The sequence below is a fragment of the Stegodyphus dumicola genome, chromosome 2 (assembly GCF_044657685.1).
Source record: "Stegodyphus dumicola isolate Sdum_Otavi_A_Nest chromosome 2, ASM4465768v1".
NCBI lineage: Eukaryota > Metazoa > Arthropoda > Arachnida > Araneae > Eresidae > Stegodyphus > Stegodyphus dumicola.
In genome coordinates this window covers 273,626,928-273,647,159 of record NC_140769.1, presented here as the reverse complement: position 1 = coordinate 273,647,159, position 20,232 = coordinate 273,626,928, and the positions used below count along the sequence as shown (strand labels likewise).

Sequence of the window (20,232 nt, the reverse complement as noted above, 5' to 3'; positions counted from 1 at the left end):
GTCGTTTGTGGAGTCGCATTTCATTTAGATGCTATTACCATAGATTTCGAAGTGCATGTAGCGTCGAAAAATATAAACACGAGGAAGAGAGAAGAGAAGATGCGTTCTAATATTTACTCATTCGTTCTTGATTGGGAATCATGAATCATTCGTCGTTTGATTATTAAAATGTAATGCATTAACGTTACTGCTACAGTGGTATAAGAAATTATTATATTGTATTTTGGAAAAGGGAGGCAAGTTACAACACCAATACACAAATATCTATTGATAAAGATTTTAATGTAAGTAAATACTGGAAAAAAACGTATCCTAAAATGCATTTATTTGTATACATTGGTAAATCATTTCAAAATTTGTCTAAAAAATTACTTACCTTTTTTGACAAAGCTTTTGAGATAAATTATATAACACTAATAATTTATCTTTGTCGTAATTTAATCAATATTGATATAAAACTTTAAATTATGGCAACACCTTCATCCATGTCGGTATAGAAGTGTATCTTTAAGGCTCCAAAACTCCTGACAGCTTATTTCAATATTCTAGAGAATCTTAAATCGTACCTCATAGGACCGCCTTTGTTTAAATATTGCACTGTAAATGTACAGCTACTTTTGGAAGTTGGGATTAATTGGTAAATATATATATAAGTATTCACATGCATCCAGTAGATGTTTTAGTAACGAGTGTACATACCATAGCTTATTTAGCTGCATTTGATCTAAAATAAGCCTGTGAACATTGCTAATCATCAGGAATGTATCACTTGTTTGTAATCATTGTGAGGTTTATCTTGGCGTTAAAGTCTTCTGTGAGCCGTTTGGTTTATCTACCACCCCTTGATATTATTAATTGTTATGTTATTCTGTTAAGCCACAAGTGCTTGGTTTCTTGTAACCCTACTTGGGTCATTTGTTAATTTTACGTTTGAATAAAATTGTCTTGTACGCCTTTCTTCTGATTTCTGTTCTGTTTCACAAAGCTAGAAGATAATTCTTTATTAGTCCTTTTTAAAGTTTAATTTGTATGTTCCGAAAGAAACATCATCAGTAGAGACATTAGAAAGAAGACGGGAAAAATACCCTATAACGTAACCAATAAAAATACCCTATAACGTAACCCTAAAGAAGGCGGGAAAAATACCCTATAACGTAAACCAATGTTTTTCAGCTGCGGTTTGGCAACAAATCACAAGCGATTCTATGATAGATAGCTAAATTAGGTAACAAATGATTCGTAATAAAATCATGTTTTTATTTAAGCAAGTTGAAAGGAGTTCAACATATATTTAGCCTTCTGAATTTTATGAAAATTAAATAGACTTATTTCATGAAAATTATAAAACATCTTAATAATAATTTTTGTTTCAAGTTAGAAGCGTTAGGAAGTCATTTTTGGTTTTCAATAAGAAAAAATGAAAAGAAAAATTCATGATCTCTAAACTCAACGGTGAAATTAGAAAAAAGTAGTGTGAAGTTTACCCTGCATATTCCATTAATATATTGGAGCTTCTATCTTTTCTAAACAAGAAGAATTGTCTAAATAAAGTACCTAGTTCTAAGTTAGGTAAAACATATTTTGTTTAGAGAAAAAATTATCGTCGCTTAAAATTCTGTTGGCAACTTTTGGATGATTAGTTAAAAAATTTAATTAGTCACCCTTTAATTTTATAAACAGCGGTTATAATAAATTTTGCAAAAGAGTTTCCTAGGAAGTGAGAATTATTTAGTAGGCTCTTTCACGTTGTAGAGTCATTAGGATTTTTTGGAAGCCAGAGAGATGAAAAATTAACAACCGCCTTCGCCGGGAATCGAACCACCGACCTCTGGAATACCGGCCCAGCGTGCTACCGTTACACCACGAAGGCACGCTAGGGAAGTGGGAGAAATACCTTATATACTCCCCTTTTTAAAAGGCGACTAGGGTTTTAGGGGACCTAGTCGCCAAATCCTGGGTGCGGAGAATCATCATCCACAACCCTTTTAGTTCGGGCGCCACTTGTAGAGTCATTAGGATTTTTTGGAAGCCAGAGAGAGGAAAAATTAACAATCGCCTTCGCCGGGAATTGAACCACGGACCTCTGGAATACCGGCCCAGCGTGCTACCGTTACACCACGAAGGCACGCTAGGGAAGTGGGAGAAATGCCTTATAACGTATAAAGCTTGAGGTATTTTGCCTTCAAACACGAACTTTCAAAATTTTCATTGATGAAATCATAGTAATGATTATTTAAATGATATTCTGAAAATGTTTAAAATACATCATAACATGTTTGTAGACTAACTTATATTGAGGCTTTTCTCCAATTTTCAGTCCACTTAATTGTTTTAATAATTAAATAAAAAACTTCACTAAAAAATCTCTAAATTTTAAGCTCGTGAAAAGATTTTCTTCGAAGTGTTCATTGTTTCTAATTCGAGGCTCCAGTTTTAAGCTTTCTAATGAAATAAAAGAATGCCTGTGCCCTGCTTAAGTAAGCCTTTCATTTATTAAAGTTTATTATTAAATAAATGCATTACTCACCCAGAGGATTTAAAATTTTATTCTATGTCTTCTAATTCTGGGAGACTAACCCTTTAGTTGCCCTGCGATAACGTGCAGTCTCACTTTCTTTGGTAGCATAAACTGGTGAACTCCAGAAAGACTGCAGAGGAATGCTACAGACAAACGAAGTCAGAAGACGGGTGTAAATAGCCCTTTTATTTCAACACAAGAATTAACAACTTAGGTTTACACATGCCAAGCACTTCTGCCTTGACAGAAACACATAACGTTGAACTAACTCAAATGTGGAAGCTTTAACCTAACGGCTCACAGAATAATTTAACGCGCTGGAAAGGCTCTGGTTTCTAGAAACCGGCGAGGCAAGCCAAATGGCTAGAAGCACTCAGCGCCGCTGAATCAAATGGCTAATAATCACGGCACAACGTGGCCTAGACTAGGCAGACACGCTCTGCCACTAACTTCCAAAACTCTCGCTTAAATAGCAGTTCTTTCTACCTCAATCTGAATAAACGTTGGCTATCTATTTACATTCTGGTGTGAAATGCGTGAGTGAAAAGAGTGTGATAGAAAAGTCTTCCAACGAAAATTAACTATTAATTAAAAATAAATAGGTAAATCTCACAAGTGGGTTAGCTACAGATACGAGTTAAATTGAAATTTGTATATCAAGATCAAATATCAGTTTCTTTCTAAATTTGTGACTTTTACTTCCTTGCATGAAGTAAAGGCAATATTACAATCGTGAAAAATTTCGGTTATTAGGTTTCAACGGAAATATCAATTTTGAACGTTCCCGAATCCATTTTGACTTTTTTTTTTCGTAGGGGCATCTATACGCAGGGACAAAGTAAAGGACTCTTTATTCCAAAACGGATTGTAAAATGAATTCAGATTGGATTGAAAAGGGATTTTGTCGTACCGTTTGTAAATACATATGTATGTATGTCGCATGCTCAAAATCGATTAGAGCGTTGAAATTTTATATATGAGATTGCTATAACATATAATTGTGCACCTCCCTTTTTTATTGCAACCGGCGGTACCAAATGTGTACATCCCACCCTCCTTACCCTGCTTAAAAGTCCTTACCCGGCCTTCATTTTCGCAATCATTGTTTTGTAGTCATATACTTTCAGTTACAGGAATGGTTTAAATGAGAAAAATATTCATGTTTTGGCACATTTTTAAAAAAATTACTTTTGGACAGATAACGAAATCTTTTAATGCGATCTCCCGGTTCCTATGCTTATATTTAGGAAACATTTATACTCGTTATGGAAATATAAAGATACAGGAAGTTTGATTCCCGTACGGCAATAATTGACCGGGATATTTAATTTCAAAATTTGAAGTTTTTGGTATCATTTTCGACTTGCCTAGAGGGATCAGTTAACGAAGATAGAATTATTTCGAGGAAATACGTTTAAAAGAAGTGCAGCAAAAATGTGTATAATTTAATAGGTCGTACAAAGGAAGACATATGGTATCCACATCAGGTTTTTTTTTTGAGCTTTTTAAATACTTTTACAAATTCTTTAGACTTTATTAGTAACTGCTTCGAGGTATTAGCCTGTAATCTGAAGTTTTAAATTGCAGTTTTTTATTATTCTTTTTCATACCAACTAAGATAGAAATTTTCGATTACTAGCACAGGATTTTATCCAGCACTAGGATTCACAATACATCTCTAAGGACTGCACGATGAACAGCAATTGAACTCATCTTTGTCCAACATCTCAGTGAGAGATAAATAAATATCATTTTAATTTCAATCCTTTGTTTAACCAAAGCTTGTTGGGTAAACCTTCGAATTTTTTACGTTTATGTGAAAAGAAGGTTTGTAATAATTTAAAAAAATGGTAATGTAAGGCCTAACTATATATATTTTCTCCAACCCAGATATAATGATTATTGACTAATTTATGGTTTTGAATTATAAAAATTTTACTCATACACAGAGCCAAAACAAGGGTGAGGCACGTGAGGCACTTGCCTCATGTGAATCACAAGAAGGGGCGCCATACAAATTCGAAAATTACTTTTTTTAAGTTTGTCAGTTATTATTAGGGGAAAAAAGCTTCAGCAAACATAAATTAATAAAACTATAGGAAGAATTGCAAGAAAATCTGGAAATTAATGCAATGTGGATTTCGATGTTATTTCTTATTAACCAAAAAAGAATTTTTTAACTTTTTCATTTGGAGGTTATAAATAATTGGCTATATTATTTTTCTGAATTTATAAAGCTACGATTCAAAAATACTTTGTAAGGATTATGTTAATTTATCTAACAGTTAAATTTTGAGTTAAAGTTACTTTCCTATCACTTCTTAATTTAAAGCTTACAACTTCCGGCCAGAACGTATTTTAGAACCGCGTTTGAATGCAAATGAGGAGAAGTATTTAACTGGGAAGTTCTACTGACTACTGTAACTTAAAAGTACATAGTTTAGAATCTTACAACTTTAAGAATTATGATATAATTATGCTATAAGAATTATGATATTTTGATTTAATAAATTTACTTTTGTCTAGTACAAATATAGCTATTTTGATATATATTTGTAATAATAAAATTCCATAGTCAAGAATACACTTAAAATTCTAACTGTATGTTCTTTTCATTTTTAATGGCGACGCTCTCTTATTTGAAAGTACGTGGAATTAAATCCACAGCCCCGTAGTCAAGTTGTTTTTCCCGCCTTTTCTACATGTACAGTTATAGAATGTTCTGGAAATATTTAAAGCGAACTGGATCGGCTGACGAGGCTGACGTCATTCTTGGAAGTTCCGCCTTTCCAGAGGCTATAAAAGGACTCGCAAAGGAATATCGGGGCCTTTTTCTTAAATGTCACGATGCAGTAAACTTCATACAAAAACTTATTAGTAATTCTTTTTATTAACTCCGGCTATCTGATTTTGTAACTGCTATATCTCCTGAATAATAATAAATGGATCCTGTTTTTTAAACTTATCGTCTGATAATTTAAGCTACGACAAAAGCTGGTACATCATATATATATATATATCAAGATAGCTATATTTGTACTAAACAAAAGTAAATTTATATGTATATATATATATATATATATACAAAAGTAAATGTATTACTTTACACAGGTTACACTAATTATCACGTTTATTTCATCATTCTAATATTAAATCCTTAAATCCTTTCAAAAGGATTTCTACTTCGAAGAAGATAATGAACGGCCAAACATTTATCTTCAAATATATCGTTATTACGAAAAGTGCTAACTCGTCCTTTTTCCCAAATCTATTTGGGGATGTGAGATTAAATTGCACAAATAATCCTGTTTCCTTTACTCCTAACAACTTTATCACGTTACTTCCATTATAGGATAAGTAATTGTTTGTCACCCAAGTGGCAGACGTGTAGCTAAATGAAAGGTGTACCATTTCAGTTAGTGTTGTGAGATTACTTTTAATTGATAGAAATACCTCAAGGTATGACTGCTAATTTCTCTTATTTTTAAACGATTTATATATTGGAGAGTTTGAAAAATAACTCAATGCTGGAAAAAATTTGCAATTTTTGATGTCATTTTGAACTTGCCTCGAAGAATCGGTTAATGAAGTTAAAATATTTCGAGGATATAAGTTTAAATGAAGTGCAGCAAAAACGTTGCATAAGTTAGAGCAATATGAAAATAATTTAATATGTTTTTCCTTATTGGATATGTATGGTCACTAAGAAACTGGATAAAGAAACTTTTCAGGTACAGTCAAGGGAAATGAAATATGAAATTTCAGATATTGTTATCGCAATATATGTGTTCGAGATTGTGATGCTTTAAAAAAATAGGGCTCACGGTTACCGTTACAGTGAACAAATTTCAAAATTTTCGAATGGCAATACCCACGTTTTCCTGCGTAAAGTTATCGGCACATTGAAAAACATTAATGGATTTGGAATGATGCAGGTATGACGAAAATGGTCTGCGTCAGATATTTGCAAAGATTTAGAAGCTGTCTTCATTATGGATTGTTGGTGGGTCCTTTTTTAGGCTTATTAATTTTCAACCGGTGAAAGCTTATGTGCTTCTAAACAAAGATATTATTCTTATTTTAAATCTATTATTCTAATTCTCTATTGAAATGACCTGTTAAATCAACAAGAAATGTTAAATCTGCTTTATTCGTACATCATTATATATCTTGTCTAAGGTTTTATTTTGTGTGCTTCATGAAAATATTTATTTCTTTTTTCAAATCAAAATGCATTTTAATACACAGCTGCTCGATTTTAACCACCCCATAATAAACCATTTCTCCATACTAATACTTTCACCGGCGTATCTTGAATATACGTTCAGCGAAATACACATAAAAGCCCTTGCGTATATTTATGAAGTCCTTGTGTATATTTTAACAATTTATAGAGTCTGACTTTCTTTGGCAGAAAAAACTAGTATCAAGCTCCTAACGGACTTGAAGTGAATTATCGTTTGGTCCGAAGTAACAACAGAGTCTTGAAAAGATTTAAAGCAATTCTATTAAATCAGAACATTAAAATACTGGAATCTCGTTGCTTGACAGATTCAGTCATCACTTCTGGTGATGTAACATAAAGTACCAACCAGTCAAATTGAAATTAAATTGATCTGGTAGTCAAAGACTATACAGTTGATTTGACGCGAATTTCGATCAAAACTTCTCGCTGCCGTAACAATTAAAATGTCGGCAGCAATAAGGCTGTAGAGCAGGCATTGCTATTTTTAAGCAAGAACCGCGAACAGTGCCCTCGCGGGGTCGAACCTCGACCTGTCAAATACGGGCTGAGTATGCTACTATTGCACCACGAAAACATGCAATAAGAAGGGAGAAAATGCCTTACATACTCCCCCTTTAAAATGGCGACTGGGAATTAGGGGATCCAATTGCCGAATCCTGGTGGTGAAGAATCATCATCCACCACCTTTTAGTTCGGGCGCCACTGTAGAGTCATTAGCATTTTTTTTTGAAGGAGAAGCCATGAAAAATGAGCAATGCCCTCGCCGGGACTCGAACCTGGACCTTTGGAATATGCGCGGAGTGTGTTAACCGTTACACCACGAAGGCATGCTGGAAGGAGGGAGAAAATATCTTATAAGGCAGCCGAAAAAATACAATCTTATCAAAGCTGGCGAAATTTGTAACGTGGACCCACGGAGCAGAAAAATGTTCTGTTCTCGAAAAGACTCGCTTTAATCCTCTGAGCAGCACGGGGTTTGGGATCTGTCGTGAAGACCAGTATTTATGCAGCATTTATTAGCTCAATTCATATATTTACTTATTTTAGCCTCTATTTTCATAAACGTAATTTACATTTACGTTGTTAAAATAAGTAAGAAAGCAAAATATCTTAAGTTATAAGCTAATATGTATTAAGCGACAAAGAAATGTCATGACCGGATAAAGTCGCTCGGAGGGTAAATACTCTGTAACTGATTTGCGTTCTGGTGAGAAAACGGAAAGGAGAAGAGATAGTAAGGGTTAAAATTATAAACCGGTTATTCAGGTTGATTTATAAACACAAATAAAATATATAATAATGAAACTACAAAATATCGTCTTTGTGGCCCTAAAAAATTATAATGAGCAGTGCGGTTTCTGTTCCGCATTAAAGGGTAAGAAAACAGTCATCAGAAAGGGTTTAGCCGCCCAACCGGTATAGCGGTCAGCGTCGCTGACTGCCAAGCTGAACGGCCCGGGTTCGAATCCCGGAGAAGGCATGGATGTTTGTAAATGTATAGTGTTCGTACGACATGGAAGCATTCTAAATATGCGGCGAACCAGACGTCCTTTCGAGAGGTTGGTGGAGGGGAAGAGGGGTGGGAGACTATCGGACCCGTTCCGCGGGGTGCTGTCCATCAAAATTGGGGCCGGAACTAAGCTAAATGGCACTGTCACCTGTAAGGTGCTTAAGGGGGCACATACACCTTAAACCCCTTATGATATTCGAATGCGCGTTTGCTGCAAGAATTGGGATATTTCATTTATTTGAAAAGCAATTACTTCCAACCTTTTACATCTGACTACATAATATAGTTGCTTTGGGAACTAATAACCAGAAAGTTTGTGTTGCCACAAATACTTTTGTAATTTAATCCGCTTTGGGACAACATTTTTCGTCATGTTTCCACCTTGCGCGCATGATATTTTAAAAAATGGCTGATGGTACATACTTGAAATTGGATGGAATTCTTTATATGGGTGCTATTTTTTAACTGAATTAAAAACCTGATGAATATTTTAATATTAAAAAATTTTATGCACGAAAACATTACAAGTTGTTTTTAATAAAATACATTTTATAAATTCAACTCCAAATAAAATAAAAATTTAACATGGAATTCTTAGGATTTTTGATTCATAGTAGTTTCTAAATGTTATAAAAGCTATTTATCAAATATGGAATTAAATTATGCAACAGAATGTTTGAAACTGTGCGCGCAAGGTGGAAACATGACGAAAACTTTTGTCGCAAAGCGGATTAAATTATAAAAATATGTGTGGCAACACAAACTTTCTGATGACTATTTCAGAAAGCAGCTATATTATGTAGTCAGCTGTAAAGAGTTGGAAGTAATTGCTTTTAAAGTAAATAAGTTATCCCAATTCTTGCAATAGTAAAATATTCAAAGATCTTACGGGTTTTAAGGTGTATGTGTCCTCTTAGGCAGGCGTAATCATGCGCGCCTTGTCAGGAGAAATTTCATGGTATTGGGCTGACTATATGTCAGACAAGTGAACATCAGCAACAACGACAACAGAAATGGTTTAGACAGTGAGCGTTGTGGTACTATTCTTGAAAATGAAGTTTTGCTAAGGAATTGATTCTATAATCTGTTGATGATTCTGCGACTTGCATCATTTAACAGCCCTGCCGTTTCTCTCTGTCAAGGTTTATTTTCAGCCAGTCAACTGTTTGCCATCAAAGCGAATCAAGTGAACAATTTCTCTGAGCTTTTGTACATGGAATATTTCAGACAAAACGTTTCAATATGTTGTTGTTACATATGGGCTTTACTGAAAAGATCGATCCAAACATATGACATCATGACTGTCCCAGTTTCAGAAGATTAATCAAATGAACATTATCGAGTTACAGTGCTTTCAAATTAAGTAATTTCTCTTCAAAAATGTTAGTGATGTCCTTAATTATGTAATGCTTTCGCAATTAGTATTAGTACTCTACTGTAAACTGTAATTCAGTCCTTCTCCTCTTTTTAATGCTATGTAGGAAAAAAATATTTGTTACTTAACTTTTGGAAAGCAATGTATTTAAAAATGTTTGAAAAAACTATAAGTTATTTCTCCCACCTTCTTAGCATGCTTTCGTGGTGTTGTGGTCTGCATGCTGGGCGCGTATTCCAGAGGTTGGTGGTTTGATTCCCGGCGAAGGCGCTGCTCATTTTTTATCTCTCCTGCTTCGAAAAAATACCTAATGTGTCTACAAGATAACTTAACTTTTTTTATTAGGACAAAAAAAGTGAGGTTTAATTTTATAAACAAGCATAATTCTTTTACTTACAGTTTCTGTCAAAACCAGAAGAGACTTAAAAACTCTAGACTTAAAAGCCTCTGCAAGAAAGCGACTCGTACACTTTCAGTCTGGCCACTGTGTGATACCACACTTTGCACATTTTGTGGAATAAAAAATTCAAAAACTATTGCAATTTTATCTTACCTTTTCAAAGCATTGCTGCATTTACATATATTCATTGTATTGTTAAAGATAATCAGAATCCTTAATATAGTGTTTATTATGCAGGTACCATTCCACGACTACCAGTCGAGGCAAAATTTCCCGTGGATTTGAAGAAAAGCACAACATTGTCTACTGTCGGTGTACAGACAAGCCCGCATTTGCACTGCCCATGGGGAATTTCTTCACAGTGCCTTCGACATGACAGGCGAAATCCGTTGTCTACTGTTGAGGTGAGTTTAGAAATCCCATATATCTGCTTGCAGGCATTCCTATACCACGTGTCCATTTGAGAAGCCCATACATCAGTATCATAAACTATTGTAATTTAATATAATGTTATAAACCCATCTAGCTATTTAAGAGTTCTGTGCAGGCACCCTCGTAAGAAAGTACAGATTTAGATATCTCTGTATCCTTTCTGAAATTCTTGTCAGAATTTTAAATATTACCTTGTAGAAGGTTTCCGTTATGCATGTCGAAATCGACAATTGGTTCTTTCAGCTATTCGTTCCTGGTCTCATCGTGGAACAGAATAACAGTTTGAAATTTGGAGTTCTTAAATTTTGGAAACCAGTGCATCAGTCACTTAAATCTTAGTTAGAGTTATCTTAGTTTATGTTGCCAAAAAGAATGAGAGTTTATATTTTAATAATCAAAGAGTAAAACAGTAACGAAAACATACCATTTTACAAAGAACCTTATATATTCCTTTTGTTCCTATATATTCCTTTTTTTCCCTAGTTTTCATCAAATTATCATTACACAATTCCATATATAAATGGTTTATACAGGGTGTACCGTAAATGTTGCGACAAACTTCTAGGAAAGGTAGGGCACATCGTAAGGATTAAGAATTGCATAGGAACCCATGCCCGGAAATGTCAGGAGTAAGTGGTAGCAGAGGTAGAAGATGGGAAAAGAAACAAGTGTGATTAATTTGAAACATTTATTAGGCATGAATACAAATGATGTACGACAGCTTGAATGTTACAACAGATGACAAACATGCCTGACACAGACAGACCATTTATTGGCGGACATTTTCAAACACACCGGTAATTTCTTTGATCGTAGCAGTTGCGCAGGGGAATCTTGCCACGAGATCCATTTCAGACACAACAGGATCGTGATACACGACACTTTTGATGGCTTCCCACGAAATGAAATCAAGGCTCGATAAATCCGATGAGCGTGGGGGCCATGAATGTTGTCCACCACGCCCAATCTATCGATGCGGGAATGATCTGTTCAAATGGCTACGAACATCCAATCCAAAATGAGCAGGAGCCCCATCATATTGGAATCACATCTTGCGTCTCACATTTGGTAGAACATCGTCAAGCAAATCTGGAAGAACCTACACCAGAAAGATCAAATAATTCGCGGCATTGAAATGGTCCGTCAGTGTCAGGCATGCTTGGCGTCTAATAATGTAAAGTTCGAGCATCTGTTTTAACATTCAAGCTGTCGTACACCGTTTGTATTCATGCCCATTAAACGTTTCAAATTAATCACTCTTGCTTTTTTCCCATCTTCTACTTCTGCTACCACTTACCCCTGACATTTCCGGGCATGGGTTCCTATGCAATTCTTAATCCTTATAATGTGCCCTACCTTCCCTAGAAGTTTGTCGCAACATTTACGGTACACCTTGTATTACTAAAAATTTCATTGGAGAGTCCACTGTTGATTGTAACATGTCTAACCATTTCACAATAATTTTTTCTATATTTTTCAGGCAAATGGATATTTTCACTTTAACCATAATTCACACCGCTGTCATACCTGCCATTTGGCTGAAATTTCTCCAGCTTTCAGCACCTCACATTTCGGTTGCCAGCTCCCACATATACAGCCACGTCCCAGTCTGCCTACTCGCCAGAGTAAGAGAGGGAATGTCCAGGTCATTCATGTTGCCCCCAGGGTGAGAGGCGTACCTGCACCAGCATCTGATAACGACTCCCCTCGGTCTCTGGTGAAAAGCAATAGCTGTGTTTTCCTGTGATCCTCGACCCCACAGGAACCTGAACAGACTGTGATAGGAAGTCTATCATACCGTCATCTATTCCTAATCTCTCATTCTTAGGTGTTATCATCTCATCGATCTGAAGCGATTTTTGTGTGATTTAATTTATTGCAATGTATTCAAAAATGATTTCCTCGTACTTCCGGGAAATTTTCTATTAACTTGAATGTAATTTCATATGTGGAATTACTAACGAAACATTACAAATACATTATCAATTGTAAAAACTTAGCATGCTTACAGAGTGATGAAATATTACTTTGGTATCAGTAGGACCGATGGCATCATTACGAGATAGATACTTTCGGATGAAAATTTCGTTCTGTACAGAGTTTGAAGTTCAAGTGTATTACACATCTAGTAATTGTAAAGAAAGTGTACATAATCTTTGTTTTTGGTGCTGCCATTTGGTATGAACTTTAATTAGTGAATATAAGTAACTGTAATTTCTGAAAAAAGGTGCCAAAATTAGTAAGAATACTCTCATCGTTACATGTGGGCATAGAATCCAAGGATTTTCATGCCCCTATCTACGAAAGAAAAACATGGTCATCGAATTCCGTGACATTGAGACCCTATTCGAAAATCCTGAGCGATTCAAAGGATTTAAAGATCATTAACCTATTTTCCTTACCAGGCAATTAAAGTTCATTCAATTAATCTAAAAATATTCTAAATTAATTCAACGTTTCTGACAAGAAACAATCAAAATGTAACAAGGCAGGTTGTAAACTTATCTAAATACCAAAAGTTAAAATAAAAATACAGCTACCAGATGCAAAAGAAATAGTGATTAATAATTCAACTGTTATGAGAAAAGGATAATCAGTCTTCTATAATTATCACAATTGGGAAGCAGAAAGAGAACTGATCTAATAATTACAAGTGAGTGGTGTTTACAAACGTGCCCAGTATTTAAACCTTAACTTTTCAGAACGGTATTACATTTGCATTACATTTTCCCATGCACTAGAGCAAGAACCATTCAACGCTTTTGAGAGAACAATGGTTAAGCTTTCTTCTGCAAGAAAGTAGATCTTGAGTTCGATTCCCTATGGAGTAAAATGTTTTTCACCGTCTCACTGACAAATCTAAGTTGCTTGTGCAATAGCTGATTTTTAAAAATTAAATAGATATTAAAAGTAAACATTTACTATACTAAGTATCACAAATGAGTATGTATTAATTATTAAGAACGACAACAGATAAGTGATTTTTTCTAAGAAGTGTTAGAATGTTAATAGTACGCACCATGGTATATAGGAATTCGTGATCAAATGTCAAAAATTTTCAATTCATTACACTTTATTTTGCGTCAAGAATTAAAGAAATCTTACAGTAATATTCAGTATCTGGAAAAATATATCTTAAAATATATCCGGTTGCATCAGTAAAATCACAGATTTTAAAATTAAGAGCTAATATATTTCTGACCACTTTGAAAAATCTAATATGAATAATGAAAGAAAATTCATTGAAATTCGATTCTAAAATAGGTGATTTTTTAGAATTTAGCATTGGACCACAGATGAATACGATTCTGAAATCTAATTTTCTAAAATTTGGCTTTGAACCATGAAAAAAATAAGGTTCTGAATTCGGTGCTTTTCCAGAATTTGGCTTTGAACCATGGAAAAATAGGAAACATAGGAAACTGAAACAGGTACTTTTCCAGATTTGGTTTTGGACCATAGAAAAATAGGATTATGATATAAATGCTTTTCTAGAATTTGACTTTGGACCACGGAAAAGTACGAAACATAGGATTCTGGAAAACGTTCTTTTCCAGAATTTGGTTTTGGACCACGTAAAAATACCAAACATACGATTCTGGAATAGGTACTTTTCTAGAATTTGGTTTTGGACCATGGAAAAACAGGATTCTGAATTAAATGCGTTTCCAGAATTTGGCTTTGCGCCACGGAAAAGTAGGAAACATAAGATTCTGGAATAGGTACTTTTCCAGAATTTGGCTTTGGACCACAGAAAGGTAGGATTCTGAAATAGGTAATTTTCCAGAATTTCAACACCAGTTAACCCTTTTGCTCTTCTTTAATAGTATATTTTGTTGCTCTATTGCAAGTTTTGCATTTTTAACTCGAAAGTTCCTACATCACTGTATTGTTCTATTATTACATATTTCTATATTACCAAGATATTATGTTAATACCATATTATAATCTATATCTGAAAGTAATAGTCATTTAAAAACCAAATGTATGGCAATTTAAGTCATTACTGTCATTTCTAAGAATTTGATTAAAATTATTTGTTTCTTTTAACAGCGAATTTGTGAAATTGCCATCTGCTGTCAGAGAACTCTAAAAGCACAGTTTATAATTTTTTAATAAAATGGGCATGTTGAGGGTTTAAATGTTTATGGTAGCGTTTAAATTTTTACTTTGCCAAACTCTTGAAACAACAACCATGTCTCCTGAAATCCTTACATAGAAATTATCAAATATCATTTTTAATATTTTTTTCTCTTTTACAAATCCTAAGAAACCCATTAGAAACATACATATAAGCTCATTTGTAGAAATGCATAAGGAAAACATATTTTCGTTTCAGTAGCAGAATTAAGCAAAAAATAATTTACATTTTCCTGAAGTTTACTAGTAAGAAACCCCGCTAAAAAAAGTTTAAATTTGCTTGTTTGAAATACCGTTACAAGAAATATATAATAGCATTCGTATATAATTCTCATAATTATAATAAATAAATATATCGCATTTTTTTATTCGAGGGGGCAATTTGTTCTGAAGGACTATTAATTTCATTTTGGCATTTTGCGTTGAAAACTATAAACGGCAAATCATTTTTCAAATTGTTGCCACCAAATATTATCGCCCTGTGTTATATTTAAAGAAATTAAATAATGAAGAATCTGCCTGGGTGTATGTATGTTTCTCGCATTATGATAAAACGACAGTATCTAGAGCCATCAAAATTTGAATAACGTAATCTTTCATAGAATATGGGCATGCGTAAGCCTTAATTTAAAATTTGTTTTATTATCAATTTCCTATTTTATTGCACCTTAACGAATTTTTGATCAAAACCTAAACGATTTCAAAACGATCCATGGCAACATTGTACGGGGAAAAAATTATCTCAAACACGGCGAGACTCTGTATCAGAAATTCTAAGGGTATGCTCATTTTAAAATTATTTTGCGATATTACTGTTGAACTGAATTTTATGGTTTCAATACGAAGAACATGATATTTAATAAATAAAGGTAACATGCAAAACGTTAAAAAAACGCCTCTTTGGACGTAATTTAAAATCTGAAACATTTCAGATTTTATTATTTTTTTATCGATTGTATTTTTTATCTTTGAGCTCCAAAATATAATACAAACAGTAAACAAAGAGATAAATAAACAGACGTAAATAGCTAATATTGTATGCTACACGTGACATCGAAGACAGATGAATTGTTTTCTTCATAGTTTGAAAAGGCATATAATAAATCAAGGTAAATTAAGGCAATTTAATAAAACTACTCTAATGGATAAAAGTTAAAAATTAATAAATTATCGTCATTAATAAAATCAGCTATTAATAGATTAAAGTGACTGATGGAGTTTAACAATTAATAAATTACTATCAATAAAATGCTGTAATTACGTAGTCTATAAGTCGATAAATACACTAGTCGATAAAGTTTAATAAATGTATATTTATATATATGATAAGGCTATTTACCACTACTTCTCGTAGTGCCTTATGTAATTCCTTAAGAAAAATTGCAAGGTTATGGAGGCAGGCATCTTGGTTGAGAAACTTAAATATGTACTTGATCAGTTTCGAATTTGTTACTGTCGATCAGTCTGTGTTACAATCTTCGCTCGTGCATTATCTATGAAGGAGAGTTTATAATCTTCAATTAATTCAGATATACATATTCCATATAGTGGTTAAGTCATATTACGTAATCCATGTAGTGGTAAAGTAAAAATAGTTTTATTTAAATTCAAATCTTTGCTAATGACTTCATAAGTATTTTATTTCTGTTTCTAAATTTTCAAAACCAATTGACAGAATAATAAATTTGTGCGACCATAGAATAGGTAAAAGCTCATTAAAATGTCACTGAGTAGTTGTGTGCGTCTGTGTAGGGGAATCATTATTTGATAAATAAAATTTATTGCCTAAAATAAGCAGCTGTGATTAGCGAAAATTAAATAGTGGATTAGCAGCGCCATCTATGAGACATTCTTCTAAGCGTTTTAATCGGAAATGGAATTAAAAAAAAAAAAAAAAAAGATTAAAAAAATAAGCTATAGATTCTTCAGAAGGTTAAATGAGACATTTCTTAATGTTTTTAATTAATTTTTTTTAACAATTTAAGCGAATAATAAATGAAAAATAATTTAGAAAATATATTTAATTTTAAAAGTGAGAAACAGGGATTGAACAATGCCATTCAGAAAGCATTCTTTAAATAGACATCACGAACCTAACAGATCGAAATATCTAAATACTTTACCCAGTTTAGAAAAATGTATTAATAACCTACTCCAAACAGAACTGCTAAGTTGAAACGCTGATAATTATTCGGCGAATAGAAGATTACATTTCGTTCCAAGAGTCTTATTTCGAAATATCTCCGGAAAAATTACTGTGAAATGTGTATGCAAATTTATAAAGTGTAGCGTTTGTTAAAATGTTAAAATGCTCATAATTATCTGTCTTGTCATTTGCTTAATATTCGACAAATTGAATATAAAAGGAAAAAAATTAAGCTAATAATTAAAGATGAGATAGAATTATTGAGATAATTGGCATGGTTTCATTGCGTGATCTCTTAAATGTTCGATAACTATATCACAGTTACAGGGCATGCGTTGAATGTTGATGACAAATATGAGTAATGTCATTTTTATAATTTTTCTATCATAATTTTCATATTTCTCGCTGCTAAATGAATTCGAATAATACAGTTCAAATTCTATGGCTAGATGTTTCAGACTGTGATTAAATAATTGGTAGCTTTTATTATTATTATTATTATTATTAAACTTTATTATTATTAAGAAGTAAAAAAAGTTTATTTAACTGCTGTACTTTAAATAATGTAGAATATTTGTAAAGTCATTAAGTTACAACGATACTAGAACGTAAAAAATATGCAATGCTTTCGTCGGGGCTCGAATTCTGGAGCTCTCGAATATGCATCGTCTATGCTTCCAATTACACCATGAAGGCATGCGATCTGATTTTAAAGGGCGATTGGGGATTAGGAGACCCTATCGGGAAATCCTGGTGGTGACGATTTATTATCCACTACCTTTTAGTTCGGGCGCCACTTCTAGAGCCATTTATAATTTTTTCGATGTCAGGAAACTGAAGAAATTACTGTCGTCGGGATTCGAACTTCGGACCTCCTGAATACACGAGAGTGTGCTTTCAGTTATAACACGAAGGCATACGAAAAGCGGAAGAAAATACCTTATATATTCTTTCTTTTTATTACTAGTAATATATTTCTTCAAGTGGAATACACTAACTTATCATAAAATATTCTTTTAAATCAAGCATACGTTTGGATATTTTCATTAAATCTTTTCGATTATATCAAGATATACTCCACCGTTTCCTTTTAATAGAATTTATTTCCCCGGTGAATAAATTTTATCTTTTCTTAACCTACTTATAATACGCAGTTTTGAATTATTCTTTTTCTTCTCTTCAAACAGATTTCTCTTTCAAATGGAATTTTCTTTATTACCCCAAAGGACGTTAGCCCAGAAGGTCTATTAATTTCCTTTTGGCATTTTGCGTCGAAAACTAAATGTCCCTTTAGCTTTTCAAATTGTTGCCACCAAATATGATCGCCCTGTGTTATATTTAAAGAAATTAAATAATGAAGAATCTGCATAAATGCATGTATGTTTCTCGCATTGTGATAAAACAACGGTACCTAGACCTATCCAATTTTGAATAATGTAATCCTTCACCCAAATATGTGCACCTGGAAGCCAGAATTTTTAATTTTATATTTCATATTTTCAAAACTTATTTAGATTTATGAATTGACTTTTGATTAACAAATTCAACGATTTGAAAGCGAGAAATGGCAACACTGTATGGAATAAAGCATTTATATCTCCTGGCCGCGACACTGTATATCGGAAATTCTAAAGAAATGTTGCTTTTAAATATTTTGTGATTTTACTATTAAATCGAATTTTATGTGGCGTAAGGGAGAAGAACGTGAAATTTAATTAATAGATTTAACACACAAAACGTTAATAATAAAAAGATTTAAAAAAAAAATTGTAAGTAATCTTGCTAAGAAACTGAACGCTGAACTGGGGAGAAAAATGGAAAAAATATGTGGCAACACTTAACACTGCATCGGGAATTCAAAACATATACTCGTATGCTACTTTTAAAATTTTTTAATTTTGTTTTTGAATTGTATAAGGTATAAGTGCGAAGAAAATTATGTTTAACAATAAAGCTAAAAAGACAAAAAGAGAGGCGTTAGCAAGAGCTAGTAACAACAGACTGGTAGATTGCGAGGTTTCACAAATGTATGCACATATGCTGGTGTGTATGTTTTTATGTACGTATTTGTATATGTTTATATGCATACGCACACATACATACATACGTACATGCATGAACACATACATCGATACATATATGCATGTATACATACGTTTGTGAATCTAGTCCCGATAATAGTAGAAGAGTACCAAAAACTTTACAATCCCTTTTGGATGACCGTTAAAATCTGAACTCCTTCAGATTTTTTCCTCTTTTTTTTTTTTTTTTTTTTCAAATTATGAATATTTTTGTAAAGTATTTTTGCTTCTTGAAGAAAAGGTACTTCGTGCCAATCTCCTCTAAAATACTTAGAGTATTTTTCAAATAAGCGTCTGTCAGAGTTTGAACACTGGCTAAGTTTATTTCATCTGAATGTGCTTCTTTAATAAATGTTGTGAAAAATGGTCTTAATCGTCGTTCTATGCCTGTTGTAATTACTTACTAAAAATTTGTTATTATTTGGGATATTTCTTCTCCCTTTATCAAAAATGAAGGGAATGCATTTTTGTACACAATTCGTAATAAGTAATTATACAAGTAATTGCTGCGCTAAATTTAGGCGCTATTAAACCAGTACTTAGAGATCATTCCTTGACTAACAGCTCTAAGCGTCTACGAAAAGCGTCAGATAGCTGTCCTTGATTTAACACTTTGCCATCTTAATTCGCAATATATTGCATATTTTGCGTAATAGAGTGCGCTGTGGTTCTTGCATTATATACCGTGTTATTATCTAATACTATATTATAATACCAATTATCAAATAATAAATATTTATTCAAACATAAAAATGAGTACTGGACTTCTATATTACACGTTCTGTGCGAAGAAGACAGTGTTCACTTCAGTAAAATAATTTCTGTTCCAAAAGAATGTGATCTATTCTTTGAAATACAATCATGTAAATGCACTTTTTGGGCGTATCGTTATACATACTTTGAAAAATATTATTATTTTGTTAAGTCTGAACTTGTTATTGAATATTACAAATACCTTAGAATGTTTTTTCTCTTTAATTATGCTCTGTGATATGTTTGTGGACTGTCTAGTCAATTTATTTTATTTTTACTATTGGATCATAGAGAAGACATTTTATGTGACTTAAATGTTACCTTTAAAGAGTAGAAATGTATTTATGAAATAAATTGTTCTTTTATTATGTGTCACGTAATTTTTTATTAGAATCAATCAAATTAAGATAATGAGCATGATACATATTCTACTTCACTATATTTACAATATACACATGATGAAAATATAACTTGAAGAACAAAAAATATCTAAAAAATAAGTAAAGATAAGTTACTCACAAGTTAAATAATAAGCATATTTAAAAATGGTACATCTTGAGTAACTTTGTAAAATTTATCTTTCTTTGTGCAATTGATTTTTTAATACAATTCTGTTATGGTTTTCCTTTTA

General features: G+C 32.8%; 1 protein-coding gene across 1 annotated transcript in view; it reads left to right on the top strand.

Annotated features, from left to right (window-relative positions):
* LOC118195736 (soluble guanylate cyclase 88E-like) overlaps positions 1-19,950 on the top strand; it is a 323,641-nt gene extending 303,691 nt beyond the window's left edge. The window contains exons 13-14 of the mRNA XM_085812164.1: positions 10,287-10,453; positions 11,962-19,950. Of these exons, the coding sequence (XP_085668290.1) occupies positions 10,287-10,453; positions 11,962-12,228 (434 nt within the window). The 3' untranslated portion in view covers positions 12,229-19,950. The remainder of the gene's footprint in view (positions 1-10,286; positions 10,454-11,961) is intronic.
* The last annotated feature ends 282 nt before the right edge of the window (positions 19,951-20,232 follow it).